This window comes from Neopelma chrysocephalum, unplaced genomic scaffold (assembly GCF_003984885.1).
Source record: "Neopelma chrysocephalum unplaced genomic scaffold, ASM398488v2 Primary Assembly neopelma1_25, whole genome shotgun sequence".
Taxonomy (NCBI): domain Eukaryota; kingdom Metazoa; phylum Chordata; class Aves; order Passeriformes; family Pipridae; genus Neopelma; species Neopelma chrysocephalum.
The window spans coordinates 11,533,396-11,554,294 of record NW_020897694.1 but is presented as its reverse complement, the minus strand read 5'-3'; the positions used below and the strand labels follow the sequence as shown (position 1 = coordinate 11,554,294).

The 20,899-nt window shown below is 37.4% G+C and overlaps 1 protein-coding gene across 1 annotated transcript in view; it reads left to right on the top strand.

Moving 5' to 3' along the window:
* The first annotated feature begins 723 nt into the window (after positions 1-723).
* The window catches only part of LOC113963435 (complement C4-like), a 48,415-nt gene continuing 28,239 nt past the window's right edge, over positions 724-20,899 (top strand). Inside the window, exons 1-14 of the mRNA XM_027674468.1 lie at positions 724-870; positions 3,133-3,325; positions 4,335-4,515; positions 5,192-5,262; positions 5,569-5,654; positions 6,366-6,448; positions 7,591-7,678; positions 12,385-12,490; positions 12,685-12,808; positions 14,797-14,912; positions 15,645-15,812; positions 16,552-16,749; positions 19,104-19,295; positions 20,686-20,835. Coding sequence (XP_027530269.1) covers positions 806-870; positions 3,133-3,325; positions 4,335-4,515; positions 5,192-5,262; positions 5,569-5,654; positions 6,366-6,448; positions 7,591-7,678; positions 12,385-12,490; positions 12,685-12,808; positions 14,797-14,912; positions 15,645-15,812; positions 16,552-16,749; positions 19,104-19,295; positions 20,686-20,835 — 1,821 coding nt within the window. The 5' untranslated portion in view covers positions 724-805. The remainder of the gene's footprint in view (positions 871-3,132; positions 3,326-4,334; positions 4,516-5,191; positions 5,263-5,568; positions 5,655-6,365; positions 6,449-7,590; positions 7,679-12,384; positions 12,491-12,684; positions 12,809-14,796; positions 14,913-15,644; positions 15,813-16,551; positions 16,750-19,103; positions 19,296-20,685; positions 20,836-20,899) is intronic.

Below are 20,899 nucleotides of genomic sequence, written 5' to 3'. Positions count from 1 at the left end.
CTTTGATCAAAACTGGTTCCTGTACAAACAATTATTCCTCAGACAATTTTTTCCCCTGTTTATCAATATCCTACCTTGTAAGATACTGTGTCTCTCCTACAGTCTGAAATGCCATCAGCTGATGAGTCATCTTATATGTTTATGCTAAGATGAGACTAATTACCCTCTGGAAATCCCTCTGTCTCGAACATATAGGAAAAATGGGCTGAGTAGCTCAGACAGAGCCATCAATTTTATTTCCACTGAAATTAAAGCAGATGAATGCCTTCAAGCACGAAAGATTGAGATGGTGTTGTACAGGTAGATTTCCAGTGCAGTTACTTTGGTGCTATATAAACCAGAAGGAGCTTTCCCTCACCTTGCTGGACCACAGAAATGCCTGGGGCTAAGTAATGGCATAGAGAAGGGCCTTGTCACTTGCATTTATCCCCACTTAGAAATGCTTTACAGCCTCTCTTTTAGCCACAGTGTCTAGTTTGATTTTGAGATGCCTTTGCAGTGTTTGTGAAAACTTGTCTCTGCATGTTGCTGTCATGTCAAAATGTTGAAGCTGGGAAGACAATGGATGAATAATCAAATGTAAAATTGTGTTTTAGTCCAGAATATCTGTCCCTGGGGTATTAATGTGCACATCACCAGCATGTCCATCATGTTTGGTTGCACCATTTTTCAAGTCATTAATAAATAACCAGGATAGGTAATATTCTTTGCTGCAATGTGCCATCAGCCCATTTCTTACAGCATGGACCTAAATTGACAGTGGCTCTTTGGTATTTCTGTTTTGCAGATATTGTAGAGTTTTCCAATGGAAAGGCTGGCATTGTTGATGAGCTTTTGTTTGCTGCTGTCTGATACACAGCAAGCACCATCGTAAGTACATTTTGTTATCAATTCTTAAATCCTACCCCTTGGAAGAGAAAGTAGGAAATATTCTCTCTCTCTTGATAGAGAGACTGAAAAGTTTCTTAGACCACTGAAAATTTGTGTAACCTTAAATAGGTAAGAGGTAAAAAGCTTACAACAGCCCTTTTAAGGCACTTTTAAGGGAAGAGATCTCCACTTAGTAATGAATAATTAAAAATATCCCACTAAAGCATGTTGTTCATTCTGTTATCGCTGTTTTGTTTATGACATGTACTGGATTGAAAAATCTTTGGAAACAACATCTCTGTAATTGAGCTATACATTGCAGAAAGCAAAGGTTTCACTTTTGGGAGAGCTTCAGTGTTTTTCTGTATTTATCCTCTATTTTAGTGGAGACTTACACATGTTGATACTGGTTCTTCTAGTTGGACAAATTCCTGAGCTTGGGAAATAGGTGTTACTCTTTGAGAAAACCTGTGGAGTATGTTAAAGGTCCTTCAAATTAATGTTTATCTGTAGGGCAGAGGTACAGCAGAAGAGACTCTTTCTTTGTTCCCATGAGGATCAAATGTTTGCAGGTACTTACCATACCCAGAGGAGAGCTTTGATGAAATATTTGGGCTGTCAGTTCAAACCTTCTTCTCCTTCCATATCAAGTAACCTTTGAGGTTATCTCTAGCCCCAAATACTTATTTCTTTCCTGATGTTTCATCCAGGTGCAGACTCCTGCCTGCAGCCTGGTGTTGAACTCCAGTGTCCATATAAGCATGAAAACTACAGCCCCACAAAAACTTGATGTCGGGGTACCTGTGGGGCATCTTGAGACATACTTCATCATTAGTAAAGCACAGTCTTTGTCATCTGTGAAAAAAGTCTTAGTGGAAAGGGGGACTGAGATAGAATTTTTCCCTGAGGTAATGGGATGTGGGAAACGCAAGGTGCTGAATTTATCAGGTATATGAAATTGAACATTACATGAGAAAAATAGCATGATGCTTTGAGACTAGTTCTGGCCTGTGTCTGGCTAGCTGAGATTATGGGCAGTGTAGGCTAGTGACCATACCTCACTGAGCTATTACATAGGTAAACTTTTAAACAGCCAAAACAACTAACTATACCTCAGGAAAAAAAAAATACCTTGAATTTCTGTAGGCTATGTCAGAGAGCAAGAATTACTCTCTATTTTCCATATGTGAAGTTAGGTCTTATGTCATCTTTTGCTAGAACCAACAGACTGTGAGTGAATGAAATTAAATATCAGTTTTATTCCCTGATTGCTATACCCCACCATTCATTTTATACATTTAAGAAAGAAGAAATATTATTTTAAAAAAGTAAAAAAGAGAAAGTTCAGCCAACCCATTCTGATAATAGCAAAATCATTTACCTTTCATTTTAGAAGTCTTTTGCAGAATAATAATTTTCCAAAAGCGGCTTCCTTGAACTGAGAACTATTCTTTGTGTATGTGACATTGTATGTGAAGAGTCATGATATGACTTTTGACGTAGTTCTCTGATTTTTGTGTGTAAAATATCCTGGAAAAAAATGAGAGCAAGAATAATGATCTACATTTTAATGGTCATGAAATTAATTGCTAAGAAGCACCAGAGCAGAGTTTAGAATAAAGGAAAGTAATAAAGAGAAAAAAAAAAATCCTAACCAGTTTAGCCTCCAGCTTGGCCCTTCCCAGGGCTGTGGTCTTACCTTCTGTGGTCTCTCATTTCCTGCATTTCACAAACAGTGATATTGCAATGAAGATCAGCTACTTGTAACCCCATACACATGGTTAGATAGGAAATTGATTTCTCCTGACATATTAAAGCATAAGCTGTCATAATGTAAGTGCTAATACACGAAGATACATAATTTTGTAACATTAAATATGTATTTATGAATATGTATTCATTGTTTTTCAATGCATGGCCTCATTTTGTTTAAGAAATTTGAGTTTGTAAAACTTCATCTGAGTTAAACCAGGCTATAAAATGCATAAGTGGTCCCTGGGACATGTTGCAGGTTTTTTTCTCTCCTATGTATAGGGACTGATGTTTTGTAGGAGTTAAATGTGATGGTTCAGAATTTGGGGATCAGTTGAGGAGAAACTGTCTACTTTTAACGTCTATTCTGACCAACAAGGGCAATAGATCAGTTGATCTCCACAATTCCCAAGCTCAGCTATTCTGTGAGAGTCTGTTTTTTTCTTTAAAATTTGTACTGATTGGACAATCACTGAGCATACTGGACAATCTGTTTGTCTGTTGTTTTAGATTTCTTATTACTGCCCCAAATGTGGTACATTTGGGCACACATGAGACAATAACAGCTCAAGTCCACGGAGCACAGAGTCCTGTGCAAGTTACTGCGTACTTCAAAGATGAGCTTAAAAATCAGCTCCTATCAGACAGGATCATCTTTAACCTTAACCAAAATAATGACTACCAGGAGATGAAAAAAATAATGGTGAGTCTGCCATCATAGTGATGTACATTTTTTAATTAAGTGATAAAAAGCACATAATCTGTACTAGGAATAGGTTGGAACAGAGACAACACTGATTCCTAGAGACACGTCACAGAACACCATTTCCAGTGACAGCTGCACCCTATTCACCCAACCAGCTAATAAAAGAACACCTAATGTAATTTCAGTGGTGATTGTGAGTGCACTTTTGTGCCCAAATAACAAGCTCAAGATTTTGTCATATGGTGATAAAATAAGTTCAATTTAATTGTTTTATCGCTGTTGTTCTGCATCACTTAAACTACGACTGCATTCATACCTTTGACTTACTACTGGCCATGTTACAAAACAGGAGAAACCTTTAAAAATGTGTTGTCTCTCAGAACAAAGCCTGTGTTGCTTCTGCAAACTCTTAAGTGGATTAGTTTTTTACATCCTGCGTTGCATCATTTGCTTCTGCCATGATTCTTTGAAGTCTGGCAGGATTTAGTTCAGTAGCACTGGTTTGGGCTAGCTGGTTGGAAAACAGCACAGCAATATTCAGTTTAGCTCTGGTCGATTTCCCCCAAAGCTAACAGCTGAGCTTTCAGATCAGGTTCCTGTTGAGGGTGATGTTGAGAAGCATCACATAAAACTGCATGAAGTAAAGCACCAATCTCACAGACAAGATTTTAGCATAATAGGGATTACAGGATACATGGTGACGAACTCAACAAGCATGTAGCTTGAAGAAAAGTCACCAGGCTTGAGTTATTGCCATTGAACAGAAGAATGTGTATTTCTATGGTGGAAAATAAAGGATTAGATAGTATCTATATTTTAAAAGAAATATTCATCTAGGAAGGAAGATATAACCCCCAGTGAGAAAGATATAATTGAGAATCTTCTGTTGAATGGTGCTAATAAAACTATTTAAGCCCTTCAGCTGTTTTGGGGCCTCATCTATGTGGCCCCAAAGTCAACAGGCTCATTTCTGACTCTGTGGATTTTTCCCTTTTGTCCTCTTCAGGTCAAGCCAGGGACTCTGCAACAGAACCTGTTCAAGAAGAGTGATCGACCATATGTTCTGCTGGTCGCTGAAAGCAGGGAGCTTCCTAAGGCTGTTCAGAGCACTCGTATCCTCCTGTCCTCCAAGAAAGGCTACATTTTTATTCAAACAGACAAGCCTATATACACACAAAGTTCCAAAGGTTAAAGTACAAATGCTGCATTTCGAATGTTGAATATAGATGTTACAAGGCTATGATTAGAAAAAGGAACAATGACTTCATCCTTCCTGCAGCCAGGACTTCTGCAGGGTCTGCACTGTGCATTGTAGCAACCGTTGTGGAAATGCCACTGGAGCCAAAGAGTCATTCTAACGGGAGCCAGACGAAATCTGCTGCTTTTTGTTCAAAAAGCTTAATGACAACATTCCTTTGGCAAACAAATTTGTGAGAAACATGCAAAAAACCAAAACTCATATTGGTCCTGCTTGCGCCACCAGCAAAAAGTGTCCTTTGCTCTTTAAGACCTCAACTGCTTTGTTACCTAACAATTTCATTAAGTAATAAGAGAGGGAAGTAAACAGAGTTCTTGAGTTTGGTTTCAGGCCGCAATTGCTGAATGAATATAAAAGTGAGTGAAGCTCCCTGAGTAATTTTCAGGACTTGCTTCAAGAGGTTATCTGGTCAGGTAACATGCAAAGCCTGTGGGAGAATGCAATTCTTTTTTGAAATTTCTCGGACTTATTTTCATTAAAAGAAATTCAGTAAATACTAAATTCAATAAATACCAAATTCAGTAACTCATTTTACAGCTTGTAATAATTACTCTCTAGAAAGGCCAAAAAAAAAATGTGATTGTGTTTATTCTTCTGTTAAACAGTAAAATACAGGATCTTCATTCTGGATAATGCTATGAGGCCAACAGATGACACAGTTACAGTTGCTGTGCTAGTAAGTATGCAAAAACACTGTTGATGAGTTCTTCTTCAACACAGGAAATATGAAGAACTTGCACAAAAGATGTAAGAGCAAAACTATAGCTTTGACTCCTCTCAGTATTTACACATAGTAAGATATTTCTAGTCATTTTTGACTGATATCAGGAGCATGGAAGGAAACATGACATGTGAATATTAAAGTAGGAAAGTCAGCAAAGCATTTTCTCTTCCATAGGACTAGTATACGAACTTGAACTTCTGAATGTAAATGTTTGACACCTGGTGCATAATTTCATGTTTACTTTCTCTGTCTCAACAGAATTCAAAAGGAATGGTGGTTAAAAAGTCAGACCGGAAAATAAAGGCAGTGTTCAGTGAACATCTTGAAATACCTGACGTTGCTGAGTACGTTACTGCTATGCCTTGTGTATGAAAACCTGTAGATTAAGATTTTTAACTGCTGAATTGCTAGAATTACTTTTCAAAATTGTTGTTCTCTCACCATAGGGCAAAGATTGAGCCTATGGTTAATATCTTTTTACCTTTAAGCACCTCATCTTGGAGTCTTGAGTCCAGAATTTAATTTTAATATGCTGTAATTAGCAGCATGTATCCTGATAAGGAAAAATTTAAAAAATTGCTGAAATATCTGCTCCAATGTATGGCTTCATTCAAGAGAGCACTTCTGCAAGAGCTTAGTTTGCAGTGTCATTAATTATATCTTAATTATTAAATATTAATTATTTCAGTCAGGATTTTACTTAATATTCAGTGTGTTCTTGCATGCTAGGTTGATTCTGATATCACAATGAGTATAAGCTATAGGAAATATTTGATGAGTGCTCTATTTCTGAGGACTTTCAAAGGTAATACATGTTACATGTAGTTTGCAAGTATGTTATCTTGTACTTCCTTGTACAGTTATTTTGAGTGTTTTCTAGGACATTTGGAAATATATTGCTGGCTCCTCCTAGCAAAGAGAAATCCATTAATAAATTAGTTTGGGATGAGATCAAAGTAAGGAAAATATTAGTGTTTAGTGATAATTTATATATTGGCATCATCAAATATCTGAGCAATCCTAATTAACTATTTTCTGCTGAATCTGAACTTTAGGCCTGGAACTTGGAAAATCAAAGCCTGGTTTCATCAACATGAAATGTCTAATGTTTCCGCTGAATTTGAAGTTAAAAAATATGGTAAGAGAATATCAAATTTGCATTTTAAATATACAAAGTTACCACTATGTTTTAAAAGATATACTGCAGTGATTAAACCTAGCTCTACTTAGGTAGTAAGGGCAAACTTCACGGTGTTTCTGTGCATCATTGCTATCTCTGATGCACAGAAGGAAAACTCTGGTTTTGTATGGCTTCCACTTATATTTAAAAAGAGAAACACCTTTATTTATATACAGATTTAGTAACTTTTTTAACACTTCTTTAACATTTTTCACAAAACATTGTAAGGGCTCTCTACTGCAGAAAGAAAAAGAAAGAGATGAGCTCCATTTTAAAGTTATTGCAATTCTCCTAAAGTTTCCAGTGAAGACTACGATGAAAAAAAAACCTGCCTGTTTTCTCTCAGTAGAATTCAGTCTGGAAGTTTATGACAGTTCCTATACTCAAAGAAGTTTTTTTTGAGCAACAGTAAAGGCACTGTGGAAAAGTAAAAATGTAAAAATTTAACAACTGGGGATAAGAAATTGCTTGATTTATTTGCACTGAAATTATGCCTTCTTGTAAAAGTTAGCGTGGGTTTGTTGTTTTGTTGGGGTTGTTTTCCTAAAGACAAAAGAAAACCTCGGGATTGTATAAAAATCTCAGTTTAACAAAACTGGTTTTGCCTTAGGTAGTGAATGTAACAGAATAGTGGAGACTACTGCGTCCTCCGCAAACACCTACATGCAGAAGCAAATTACCCTGACTATATCTAGAGGAGCAAATAGTTTGGTTTTATAGGAGCAAATTCAAAGTGACACAGCTGATGCTGGGGACCTCATGTCAACACTCAACCCATTTCAGAGTGGGTTTACTTCAGACTCCTTCTAGTCCAGAGCACTTAATGCCCAGTAGCAGTTGGAATTTATCTTCTGGCTTAATTTCATTGTAAGTAAATGAATAAATTAATTTTGTGGGCTCAAAGACTGCTCCACTATGTGAAGCAAAGCAGAATAAGGGAAGATGATTAGAGATTTGCGTCAGAAGTGCACTGCTGATTCCAACTAAAACATCCCCTCAATGCAGCTGCATCCTCTCAGTGCGTGTTGCCATATGCCAGGAGTTTAAGATATGTTTGAAACTTGCATGTCATGACCTTTCACCTTCTTTTTTTCATGCAGAACTTCCATCTTTTGAAGTCAAACTCATCCCACTTCAGCCATACTACCACATCTGGAATGAAAGCTTTGTGTTTGATATCGAGGCAAAGTAGGTGTGCTCAGAGTCAGGTTGTTTCAGGAGGCAGATAAGTAAATTGTGAACTTTGCAGCTTCTTCCTTTTTCTTGTCATTAACAGTTAACCCACTTCTAGCTTTACTTGAATCTGACTAATCTTACGTACTCTCTGTTTCCACTAATGACTTGAGACATCAGTGTAAAATTCTACCTGGGTTCAAATCATGGTGGAGCAAGATTTTCTGAATATTTTAGTTTGCTAGTAAAGGTGGCTATTTAGGATTCTCCTCTGTGTTGCTCAGTAAGGTTCCAAGCAAACTGATCACCTGGTTTTCTTTATACTTTTTGCTTTTTACATTTAGAAATATTCTAAAGCCGCAGATGTGTTATTTAATTCAAGTAGAAATGAATTCAAGTTTGGGTATGGAATTTTTTCAAGGCCCAGTGAAGTTTGTAAGTAATAAGCTAGTGGTTGTTTGAGAGTAATGATTTTATGAAGAAATGTTTCCAGGGGAATAAATACAATTAATCAGAGGAGTTTCCATGATCATCACTACACATATGTCTGTTGCTGCACAGTAGTGCAACACTGGTCTGGATGAGGCTTGGCTACAAAGCTCTCAGACTGGCCAGACTGTGAGTCAGGGCTCAATGAAAAATGTTATACCTGGTCCCATACCAAATTAGAATGGCATCAAACACAGAGTCACTTAGGAAGTCAGAGAGTGAAAAGTTAACCCATCAAAATATTTTTAATATTTTTGAAGAATCAGACTGAACTGAAATTGAATAAGCATTTAGTGCTCTGTGGCTCTGGTATTTCTGAGCACAAATTGACAGATCTAAATTTGCTGTACACTAGCAGTGGCTTATCAACATCTATCAAACCTTCTTGACCGTTGAATTTTCGAGTTTAATGGGAGTCAAAATACTAAGAAACTGCCTGTTGGGAGAATGACTAAATCAGAACAAGATACATTTCTTTCTCTTTTTTTCTGAAGAGGAGTAAATTTTATTAAATGAGAACAGGCATGTGGAAGCAGCTTGTGGTCTTCTTTCGTAGTTGGGAGAAATCTATTCAGTTTCAAAGGAGTGAGGAATCTAATTTTTATGTCTTTAAAAATCAGAAATTAATATTTACCAGTATTATCAAATAGAGTAGGGTTTTAGGATATTGTCAAACACACTGGATAGTTGATATGGAAGAATATATCTCCTGAAATAAGGTACTCTGTATTATCTACATAATACTGAATTAGTTATTCTGTTTATTTCTCCCTAGATAGACAAAAGCTCAGATTCATTTCCAGGCAATTTTGATGTGTCAGGGGAGAGTTGAACATGCAGTATCAGCAAGTAGTGTTAGACTGTCACTAAGAACAACTCCTTAAAACTTAAGTCAGCACCTCATGGCTTTTGAGGTTGATTCACCATATCACTTAACATTCTTTAGCACAAAAGCAAGAATAAGATCACAGAGTTATTGCAGCCAGTACTGTTAAATATATTTAGTGTTATACAGTGGGCAAATTTTTTGTATGGTAACAATAATGCAAGATAGTGGAAAGTGAACTGTTTATATTTTATTACATAATGATTATTTATTTTTGACCTGTAAAGCTTATTGTATCCATTCACTTTTAGTATTTTGACCATTGATGGTTTGCAATTATTTTTGAATAATACATAATATACACGTGACGTTGGGAGATACTTTAGCAGAGAAGTTAATTCTTATAATTTACTAATTCTATAGAATAACATGTATAATTTTATAAAGGTATTTCATTAAGTTTCCTAGGCAAAACCTCTTTGAGTATTGTCTTTTAGAAACATACACATTATTGAATAGTATAAGAATATCCTATTGATAAGTTACCATTGCACAGTTTGTGTTTATCTTAGTAGTTGATGCAAATGGAAGAGAGAAGACAGTCAATACAGAAGGGAGGAAAGATCTAAGTATAGAAATTGCTAATGTAATATACAAATAAGAATAAAAAATCCTGGTCTATACATCCAAAGTTTGAGCTTTTATTAAGCACTGACAATAATTAACCATAGAAGTCATTTGGCTTACAGTAACCTTTAGTTAAATAGGAATTAATTATTAACATTTTTCTGTGGCCAAGGAGGCCAATGGCATCCTGGCCTGTACCAGCAATAGTGTGGCCAGCAGGACTAGAGGTCAGCACTGGTGAGGCTGCATCTCAAATCCTGTGTTCAGTTTTGGGCCCCTCATTACAAGAAGGACATTGAGGTGCTGGAGCATGTCCAGAGAAGAGCAACAAAACTGGGGTTGTTTAGCCTGGATAAAAGGAGGCTCGAGGGAAACCTTATCACTCTCTACAACTATCTCAAAGGAGATTGTAGTGAGGGGGGGGCAGTCTCTTCCACCAGGTAACAAGTGACAGGACAAGAGGAAATGGCCTCAAGTTGCACCAGGGGAGGTTTAGATTGGGTATTAGGAAAATTTCTTCACCGAAAGGACTGTCAAGCATTTGAACAGGCTGCTCAGGAAGTGGTAAAGTTACCATCCCTGAAGATATTTAGAAGACATGTAGATGTGGCACTTAGAGACATGGTTTAGCGGTGGACTTGGCAGTGCTGGGTTAATAGCTGGACTTTTTTCAACCTTACTGCTTCTATGCTTCTGTGTGAGTGCATGTGACTAATGCATCCTTACTACTGTGACCATTCATATTTCACCTTGTGTTTGACTCTAGAAAGCCCTCCAAATTAGGAGCAGCAAACAAATTATTATTTTATTCAAATATTATCCTCATACAATAGGAACTTTGTCTGCATTTCAACATGATACCAGAGAAATTATTTGAGCCACCTGGTCAGTCAATTAAACAGTTCCAGCTGGGTACCAAGCCCCAGAGCTTAGTTGCCGATGGCTCAGCTGGTGCATGGCAAGGGCTTGACCTCCTCCATGCAGCACTCTCCAGACAATTTCTGAAACCTTTTTAGGAAGAAGCACAAACCAAGGTCAACCCAAGGTATTTATGTGACCACTTTGCTGTTTAGTAGAGTGGGATGGGTTGAGCTGTGCCAGCTGGCTGCAGTACAACAGCACTGTACTCGTTTAATTTAATTAAGCTGGTCCAAACAGAGCACAGTCGCTAGATTTGCTACATGGACCCTGGAACTGTATCCAAGTGGAATACTGATCCCCCATTCCCCCTGTTTCTTATCTGGGTTTATTTCTAATCTAAATTTATCCCTGACCAGTGTATATCCTGTTGGACTTCTGCTCTCTGCCCTTAACCATGCTGGTCCTTCCTTCCCCAGCACACCTTGAGAGAACAGACAAAATCCTATATCCACTTCTTTTTGCTTGGCTGAACTCAACTCTTCTAATCTCCTCTTGATCACCTGCAATTCTTTATTTGGTTCTATTGAACTAGCTTTAATCATGATTGCTTGATACTGTGATATGAAGTAATATCAAATCACTGGCTTTAATTTTAATCCTTTCTAAAATTTTCTCTATGCTATTGCAGCACTCATTTTTGAGTTTATAAACTTCATATATATCTCAATACTCATTAACATTGTAATTATTTAAGAAGAAAAATTAGGTCTTAATAACTGCATATAATTCTTTTGTCTATTGGCAAATGTCCTAGTGGTGCTGCCTGACTTTCATCAAAATCAACATATGGAATTCCTGATAATTGAACTTATTTCTCTGAACTGGCCATGCATGTAATAAAGTTACTTGGTATATTGACTATTGTTTCCCACCGTTATTAGTTCTGGAATTTAATGGAGTTTTCATAAGAACTACCTCTCGCTTTCATTGGTATAGATCAGTGCTGCTGATCAGGTCAATTTGAAAGAGGCTTTGTTTAAACAAAAATAAGCCATTACAGAACTGAGATAAAGCAGGATTTCCACAAGCAAAAGACAACACTATGGCCATGACAAGTCTCATGTAACACATGTAGCATCCTCTGCTGTGCTGCCAGAGGACTCCATCTGCCAGGGTTTCCTTGAGTAAGGAGCCAGGTACAACATGTCCTACATGCCCTATCCTCTCTCTCCATGACCTATATGGAATGTTCAGGGGTGTTCTGGACAGATACCTGGCAAATATTTCACTTACAAGTGAACCTTATGCTATACTGCCTCAATCCGTGGGAGAGATGTGGGGTAGAGGGTGTCTACTGTACCCAGTGCATGTATTAAAATATCAGTAGACAGGATCTGTCTCTGCACGTCTTCAGAGGAACCAAATACTTCATATGAGTCCCTGAAATGTTTCCCTGGTCCCTTATTTCAAAAGCTTTTGTCATGAGGTGTCTCATACAAAGGAATTAGCTGTTCATCCAAGCTAAAGAAACTGGATACCTCCCTTGCTCCCTCTGAAGGGGATGAGTTCTGTGAGACCTCACTGTGCAACTAAAGCTCTCGTTAATTCATTTAAAAAAAAAAGTTTTGTTTACTCTGGTACAAATTTTGTCAGATGGTGTCTCGACATGTGATTCTGCCAATGTGAATTTTACTCCATATATATGTCTGCATTTGAAATCACTACTTGGTACACAGGTCACTAAAAGTCATCATGTTTGAGTTACAAGTGAGAGGGACTAATTTTTGTTTTCAAGGTATTAGTTACAGATGGGATGCCTACAAATATTCCAATTTTATTTCAACATAAAATGATGTCTCATTTATGCTCGTTTTTTATTAAGATAAAAATTCACCTCCTCGTTTTCTTCCTTTCAAAGACACTCTTATGGGAAAGAAATTCAAGGTGCTGCATATGTGCGATTTGGCATCATTGATGAAAATGAAAACAAAGTATTTGTTCCAGGCCTGGAGCAACAGCTATCTGTAAGTATTCAGTGGAACTATTTTGATTTATTGTACTTAAGCTGAATATTGTCAGAAATTCTGGAAACTTAGAACCCTGCAATGCCATAGTCATGATATAAGCAACACTTTTTTATTTCTAATGGCAACAAACCAGTAAAGGGTTGTCACTTCCCCTTTTTTTTGTTTTTCATTTTTTTTCACTTTTGTTTTAGATTCAAAATGGGAAAAGAAGAGTTACTTTAAATACACCACTTTTGGAAGAGAAATTAAGGAAGAGTGTTTCCACTCTGGAAGGGTTTCGTTTATATGTTGCTGTTACCACTGTAGAAACTGCAAGTGAGTACACTATGGCTTAGCTGATACAGTCTGTAGTACTTATATTGACCTTTCTCTAGTGTAATCCTTCATGTGGGAAACCTTGTGCAACTGGGTCAATCTTTGCTGCAAAGCTTCCTCATGCTATAGTGCCTGACAGCCTCTTTCATCTGACCCCCTTCTGTACAAAAACTTCATTTTGTGTGGTATTCACTTATATGAACCCAAATATCCCGACCACTTTAAATGCCCTGTGTGGGTCCTGTGTTGTCTTCCATTCCTGCTCCAGAAGTACTCAGGTCTCCTGTAAGTACTATCCTGTAGGGTCTGTCCCACATGAAATAGCTCTGTAAGGATATCTGAGATATCCTAGTCCCTCTGAAGTGGCATCAGACACATGTATGAATGCAAATAAATTGCTCCCCATAAGATCTTGTTGATCACTTGCCCTAGCCACCTCCATTCCTTCCATATATATAAATTTATTAGTTGCACTTGATATCTTAGCTTGCTTTGTATCTCAGCTGGCTAAGCTGTCAGGTTAGAGATAAGGCATATGTATTAAAGCCACAGTGCAATGCAGAGGAGGATCTAACCCTTGTGAGTCCTGTTTGTCCTCTTATGTCCCACAATTTTATCACACTGTGGTACTTGGCATATGCGCAAGCACAATATAGTCCAAATTGCTTGGTCTTGCTGTTCATCTGGGACATGAGCCTGGAGCATGCCTTCCAGAGTTTCTAGTGGTTGCTTGCGATTGTTCTTCTAGGGACCAGATAAAAATGGATAATAACGGACCTAACTCCTGAAGCTGAATCTGTGACAAAGCTGACCTTTCCAACAGGGCAAGATTTTTCTTTTTCTTCATAGGGAAATTGATCCCCTTTATTTTAGATATCTGAAAGTAAAGTATCTAGTCAGAGCTCAGGTATTTTGTGTAGTCAGTATAGAGAATGGATGGATTAAACTGCACTCCAGAGGTGTCTGTTCCCAATAGCTATAGAAGCAGTCTAATTACTTAGCTTAGAATTACAAGAATTCCATAAATTCCTAAAAATCCTATACATTAAGTAGGATTCCTTAAAATCCTAAAATTAAGAATTAAGATTGATTGCGGCTGTGCAGTTCTTTAGTATAACCTACTATAGGTGCTAGCATGCACTATTGCCACAACATATATGGCAAGAGCAAAAGGGGCTGGAAGAACGCCTGTTACTATGCCATCATGATGGGCACAAGATCTCATGGTGAGACATACTCTCTACCACGCTGTGCATGCTGCCTCTTTCTGCCACAGGCAGGCTACCTTCACACTTGTGTACTTGGTGGGCTTGGTGCTAATTACACGCATGACAGGGAAAGGGTAGCGGGCTTTACTGACACCTCTCAACCCTGGAGTGCTAAAGTGGAAAATAAGGATGTTGAAACATGTTTCTAAATGCAATTGGTTTAAAGCAAGTTGTACAATTAGTTTCTTTAGATATAGTTATTGGTAATGGTGTAACCAGAAGTTAACTAGAAGAATTACTGTTTTAACTAGAAGAATCTTAGATGGAAAGCAGTTGCTCACGCTGCAAGTTGCAGAAGGTGGCATTAGGTAATATTAACCCTCACTAGTAGCTGAAAATGAAAAAAAATCTTTCAGAAAATTAGAGATCTAAGGTCCCAACCCCTCTACCAGTTCTGAATGACTTCTGTGTTAGACTTTGATGGACCCTTTCCCCAGGAACGGAGCCCCAACAGCTCAGAAAGGGAGGTGCGTGGCTGCAGTGGTTCCTGGGGTAGAGTGCCCTTTGTTTGCAGGTACTTTGTTCCAATCAATGTATTAAAGAAGAATTTTTATTTATCCTCTTCTAAAGACTGAAGCTCTTGTGTAGGAATCATATTTCACTTTCCTTTATATATGCTGCTAAAGGCGAAACTTGGAAACAGAAATGAGGGATGTTGTGGTTATATGCAAGTACGTAGTTATTGTCCTCATAGCAACATGTACTGTTTGATATTAATAGGTGGTGAGATGAGGGAAGAGGAACTGAGCAATGTGAAGTTTGTGAAATCTCCTTATGCTGTTGATCTGTCCAACACCAAAAAGTATTTTGTGCCTGGAGCCCCCTTCTCTGTTGTGGTATGTAGTATTTAGCTGATTGTATCTTTGCCTCTAAAGCAATGCATTTGTATCTGCCCTTTTTCCTTATCTGATCCAATGGGAGCTCTATAGGACAGAGACCTTTAGGAATAGATCCAACATAGACCTACAGTTTGTGTCTGGTTTGCCTTGTTTCTGTACAATCAGAGCCTGAGCAGCCAGAAAATGCTGGTTTTGTGCTCTGCAAGTCAGTGTGTACTGTTCCCCTACAAGGTTTTATAAAACAGCAATCTCTTCCTCGCTTCCATATCAAAATATTAAATTATTAATATTGTATCAAATTAGTCCCTTTTCAAATTAGAATTCTGAAAACTAAAACAGCATATTGCCTTTTTAAAAGAATGCATTGAAATTTTTACTGTTTTAAACTTCACACCTTCAAGTTTTTCTACAGAGTTTTCTACAACAAGTTAAAGTCATAAATTTACCTTGTAATAGTTGAAGACAAATATCTCTGGGATCAGCTTAGACCAAATAGATGCCAAGTGAATATCTAGGGCAGCTCTTAATCCTTACTCACAGATTTTTACCTTAGCTGGAGTCCAGACTGAGTCAATTTCTACCCCCTTCTCTCAAAGCTCAAATTTTTGAACACTAATGTGTACACTTTTGTATTTCTTCTCAGTTTATAAAAATAACTGCTTCTTATTTGTAGGCCTTTTTTAAACCCAGGATTTCCTTTAAGTAACAAAAACTTTTTTTTTCCAATAGGCATCTGTCACTTTGGTTGATGGGTCTCCTGCTGGCTCCCTACCTGTCACTGCTACTATTACCTTGCCTGGAAAACCCCCAATGAAGAAGACTGCACTCTCTAATAAAGAGGGCCTAATCCCCCTTACATTCGACATCCCCAGAGATGCCCAAAGGCTTGAAATAATGGTAAAGAAAACCGCAAAATCCATGCTTAAAACTATACCACTGGGAAGAACTCAGAACAAATTACAAATTACTATGAAAATGATCAGTTTTCAATAAATTAGCACATCATATGGAACATCATATTTTACACCATCTGCAGAGCTTTATTCAGACTGTGTAGGATATTTTAAAGATTCCGGGGGGCCTGAGGGATGTCTCACTGACATGAAGGCCACTCTGGTACATCAGAGCCTTGGGGGTACATGTGTTGGTTATAGTGGTGCATTTTTTCAGTGGTGTGATGTTCATTTTCCTGGCATGAAGGACAGAAATGGGACTGCAAGGTCTCACCATGGGAAATTATAGGAAATTATGAAAAGAGGGTGAAGAAAAAGGTCCTGAGCAATTTAGAGAGTAGGCTACATCTGCCCACTCAGGGGGTTCATTTAAGTGTACAATAAAAAATGGGAAAAAAACTTGTCTGAGTACAAAATCACTTTTGAGTCATTAATTCTCATTCAGAAGAGCCAAGAATGAAAGATATCAAATTAAAATGGAACAAGAGACAAAATGGGATGAGAGAATAAAATAATTAAAATCCTGTTTTTTGGTGACAGGTTCTGCTAATGAGGTCTTGGCAATGATTCATCTTACTTCACAGCATTTTCCAAATAATCTGTCAAGATATGAATTAATGGTGACACTATATACCGTCTCCTGCGGGACACTTGATTCACTCTGTCTTTTTCTTCCCTGATAGGTAAAGGCTGAAGAGGGAAAAGAAAAATTAGAATCACCTGAAGCCAGTATCAGAGCTGAAAGATACCAGTCTGCTTCCCCAAACTACCTAAGCATCAGCATCCCACATGCTGTTGTGGCACCTGGAGATACTTTACACATCACTTTGAATGACGTTCATCAGTCTGGCAGTGGAAAGATTGACTATTTCTATTATATGGTAAACAGAATTGGTATCATATCAGTAATTTCTTTTAGGAATTATACATCCCAGAATATTTATCAAGTTATTAAAACATGGGAACACAGAGAGGGTCCAGCAAAGGACAAGTGAGACAATCAGTGTTCTGGCACACCTGACCCACCAAGACAAGCTGAAGGAATTGGGCTTGTTCAGTTTAGTGAAGAGATGCAGAGTGAGTTACTAGTAACCTAAAATTACTTGAAGAGAAATTACAAACATAATGAGAGACAAACTTTCAAACTTTAAGGAGAGGCAAACTTTCCTAGGTGGTGCCATGCAATATAACAAGGGACCAAGGCTAAAAATTATGGCCCAGAAGGTTGATTTTGGAAAAATCTGTTCACTAGGGATGAATGCAATACTGGAAGAGTTTGCCCAGAGGGTTTAGGGACTTTCCATCCTCAGAAAAATTCAACACTCAACTAGAGAAAAACCACATCTGACCTAACCTTAAACTGGTGATGTCTTGTCTTAGAGCAGGCAGTTGGACTAGAGATCTCCGTAAGTCCCTCCCAGAAACTATTTCTATAATTCTATTATTTTTTTATATTTATATATGTTCTGGGGCATGTAATACATGAATCTTGGTAAATTTTTCTGAAAGAAGGACACGTAATTATAAATTTTAGTCTGTAGTTTCTAATGCAGTCTAAAGCAAATAGATCCATATAGGGTAATGTTTGTCTGCATAATTATGTGGATATTTTTGAAAGAACTGACAGCTTTGAAAACTGAAATCCCAGATGGATAACTTCTATGATATCTATAACAATTTTTTCTTAATCCAAATTTCTCTTAAGCCAGATCTTGTTCTTTCACACTCCTTCCAATCTGTATTCTTTCCTCATAATATTGTTTTTATAGGTCTGATTCCCATAAATGCTTTTTTTTTCCCCCAGCTATTACAGAACTGCCCACCTTGTTATGGACAGATTATATATATACATAAAGTTCTAACCCTGCAACTAGAAAACCTAGTCCTATTCTAGGGGACCTTGAATATATAAAAATTTTCTTTTATAGTTAACTACTGTTTTTCTCACAAATAATACATGATTTTTATATTACCATGGCTCCATATTACCTGCTTTTGGTTTTAGTTAATCAGTAGGTCAGTGTTATCTCCTACAAAGATTGCCATGAATGATACTGAAGGCATTGGCTGTTATGACCCTAAATAACATTCTAGAACTGAAAAGCAGATCTGTAGATAGAAAAGTGAGGAAACCATCTTGCTCAGCCTGGGATCAGGAATGCACAGTATTTATTTTGCTGAAGGAGACAAATGTATTCATGGGAGTGAATCTTTTGGATGTGAAATGTGTTTAATCCCCTTCTCCCTCTCTTCATCCTAATTTCTTTTGGCAGCTTAAATTTCCCAGGTTGATAAACACCATAGACACCAGTTCCCATTTATTTTTAATAAGATTATCATATATTGTAATAATTGTATCCCTAGGAGTTAAGTTTAGGTTTGTGGGTTAATTTTCATTGGATGACTTAGCACAGGGTTGGTGTTGCCAGGCTCTGGGAAGACAGTGCTGGTTAGGCAGTGTGTGGGAGATGTGGTGAGAGACACTGCTAGAGCTCAGCAGCAAGGCTCTCTCCTAAACTTTGGTCATCTAAATGAAGGCAGCGAGGATTTCAGAGAAGGCTGCAGCATGTCTTTATTTCTTCCAGAAGCCCATTCACTGTGTGTTTAGGAAAACTCCACATGTTTTGTTCAGGGAAGAACAAAACTGTCAGTCCTGCCACTGTGTCTGTTTTTCATTCCATTCAATTTAATATAATTAACATAATGTGAGAAGAAAGGAGTTAAATAGTAAAAGATGGGCTGAAATCAATTAAAGGCTGTGATATTTTATCCTGAATAGTATTTTTTGGATGAAACCTCCTGTTCCAACCTTTTCACACCATCTGAAAGATTCAGTACTGATTACAGATTAAATAACGCTGATATCCTCGTGGGGGTGATGGCCAGTCACTGTAGAAGATAAAGATAAGACGGACGTCTGGGTACCTCTTTTCAAGCTGTAAGATTGAGTGGGGGGCGGCATATTTGTATTCAAACCTGGGCCACAAGACCATTGCAGCAGAGGCTCACCACCACACTGTGTGCTAGTCTCTTCCAACCTACTTGTATACAGGTTGAGAATTAAAACTGTTAAGTGCCATTAGAAGAGAATATTTTTTAAACAGAAATCACTTCAGAAAATTATATCTGTGTATATATATGCATATATATATATATATGTGTCAAATTATGCAGCATAATGCCCATTCTAGGGTGTATTCGCAGTATTTGATTTCTGTTTGTTTCTGCCTTGCAGGTTGTGGCAAAGGGACAAGCTGAGCTTTTGGGAAGGGTCCCATCCTCAAAAAAAGTAATAAACCTTAAAATCACAGAGAAGATGGTGCCTGCCTTTCGCTTTTTAGCCTACTACTTCATTGCCAACGAGGGCCGTCAAGATATTGTTGCTGATTCTGTATGGGTGGACGTTATGGATGTCTGTGAAGGAAAGGTACTTCCAGAGCTTGTAGCTTCTGTTATTTTATTCCAAATTGAAACCAAAAACATGGGGTATCAGCAGAGCAAATGCAGGCCTGGGGTTAAAAAGTGAAAGATGTATCATTTTTATTGAAAAAAGGGAGTCATCAGGATTCATGCTGAAAGGTATAGCTTGAAAAGGCTCCTAAGAGTGATGGCAGAAAGGCTTCCAAGAGTGACAGAAGAGATATCCTTCTTCTGCAGGACAGGCTGTGCCTCAAAGAGATGAAGAATATAGTTTCGTAGAGATAAAGCCCCCCCGTGAGGCTTTTCTAATATATAGAAATAATATATATTTCTATATATTAGAAATCTGCAGAGAAACACCAATAGAATTGTTGAGGGGCAGAATCTCTTTAAACTTTGTCTTTTTGTAGTAAGGTGTGCCACATGAAAGAAAGTGAAGCCATGTATTGGGAAAAAAAGCTTTTTGATTTCTTTTAAAAGTAATTTTCTGAGATTTTGTAGCATTTCAAAAACACTTTAAAAAAGTTTAAATTAGAAAATGAAGTGTGGGTAAAATAGGAGTCCCTCTAAGCCTTTTTTTCATCTTCCTCCTCCTCCTCCTCCTTTGTGGGACCATAAGGTAAAATGAAAAAAACATGACAGGAATTTTTCCTAATAGCATGAAGCACAACTGCTGAAAAATGTCAGCCAGCTAAAACTATTTTTTTCCAATGAAAATATTTGTTTTGGAAAAATAATGTGATAGTCTATTGGGGAAAAAAAAAGTTTTCAAGAAAAATTATCCATCTCTAAAACACAAACCAATTCTTCATTTATACAATGACAAAAGTCAGTTATGGTCGAGCTGGCATATCTACTAAGGATTCCGTATTAGTTTCATAATCACCATGCCTACTCCCTCCTAAACCACGAAGTGTCTACATTAGAACCAGATCTGAGTTTACCCAGTCATGTTAGAAAATGCAAGTGTGCAATAGAAAGCAGGTAGTATTATTACAGACTGGTTTAAGTCAGTTAATTTTGTGCATTAATTAGTCTTTTCCTGTATTTCATGGCAATTTTGTTTCCACTGGAAAATAACAAAATTATGTTGAAGACCCTAGTTCAGCAAATCCCTTACACATACTTTTAATTCCCATTGGTTCTTATTCATCATTGAAAGTCAGCGTCCAATATTCTGCAAGACACATCTTTTAGTTCCCCATGATTTCTTTCAGTGAGAAATATCTGCATCTCCGTCTTCCAAAACACAGGATCCCATGCAGAAGCACCAGAAAACAGAAACATCACCCAGCCTCTGACTGCTGACAATCACAGCTGACAGTATTCCTGGCCCAAAGAGTCTTCACTTTTTATTAACAAATTTGGTATTTTTTGTTTCAATCTTTTCTATTTAGATTAAAGTGAGAACAGAACAAGAGATATATGAACCAACAGACATCATCAATTTACAGATTGAAACGGACCATGCGGGAAAAGTTGCCTTAGCTGTGGTTGATAAAGCAGTTTTTATTCTGAATAAGAAAAATAAGCTTACAGCCAAAAAAGTAAGATATTTCTAAGAAGAAAATTTGGTATCTACTAGTCAAGCAAAATTTTCCATGACTAATG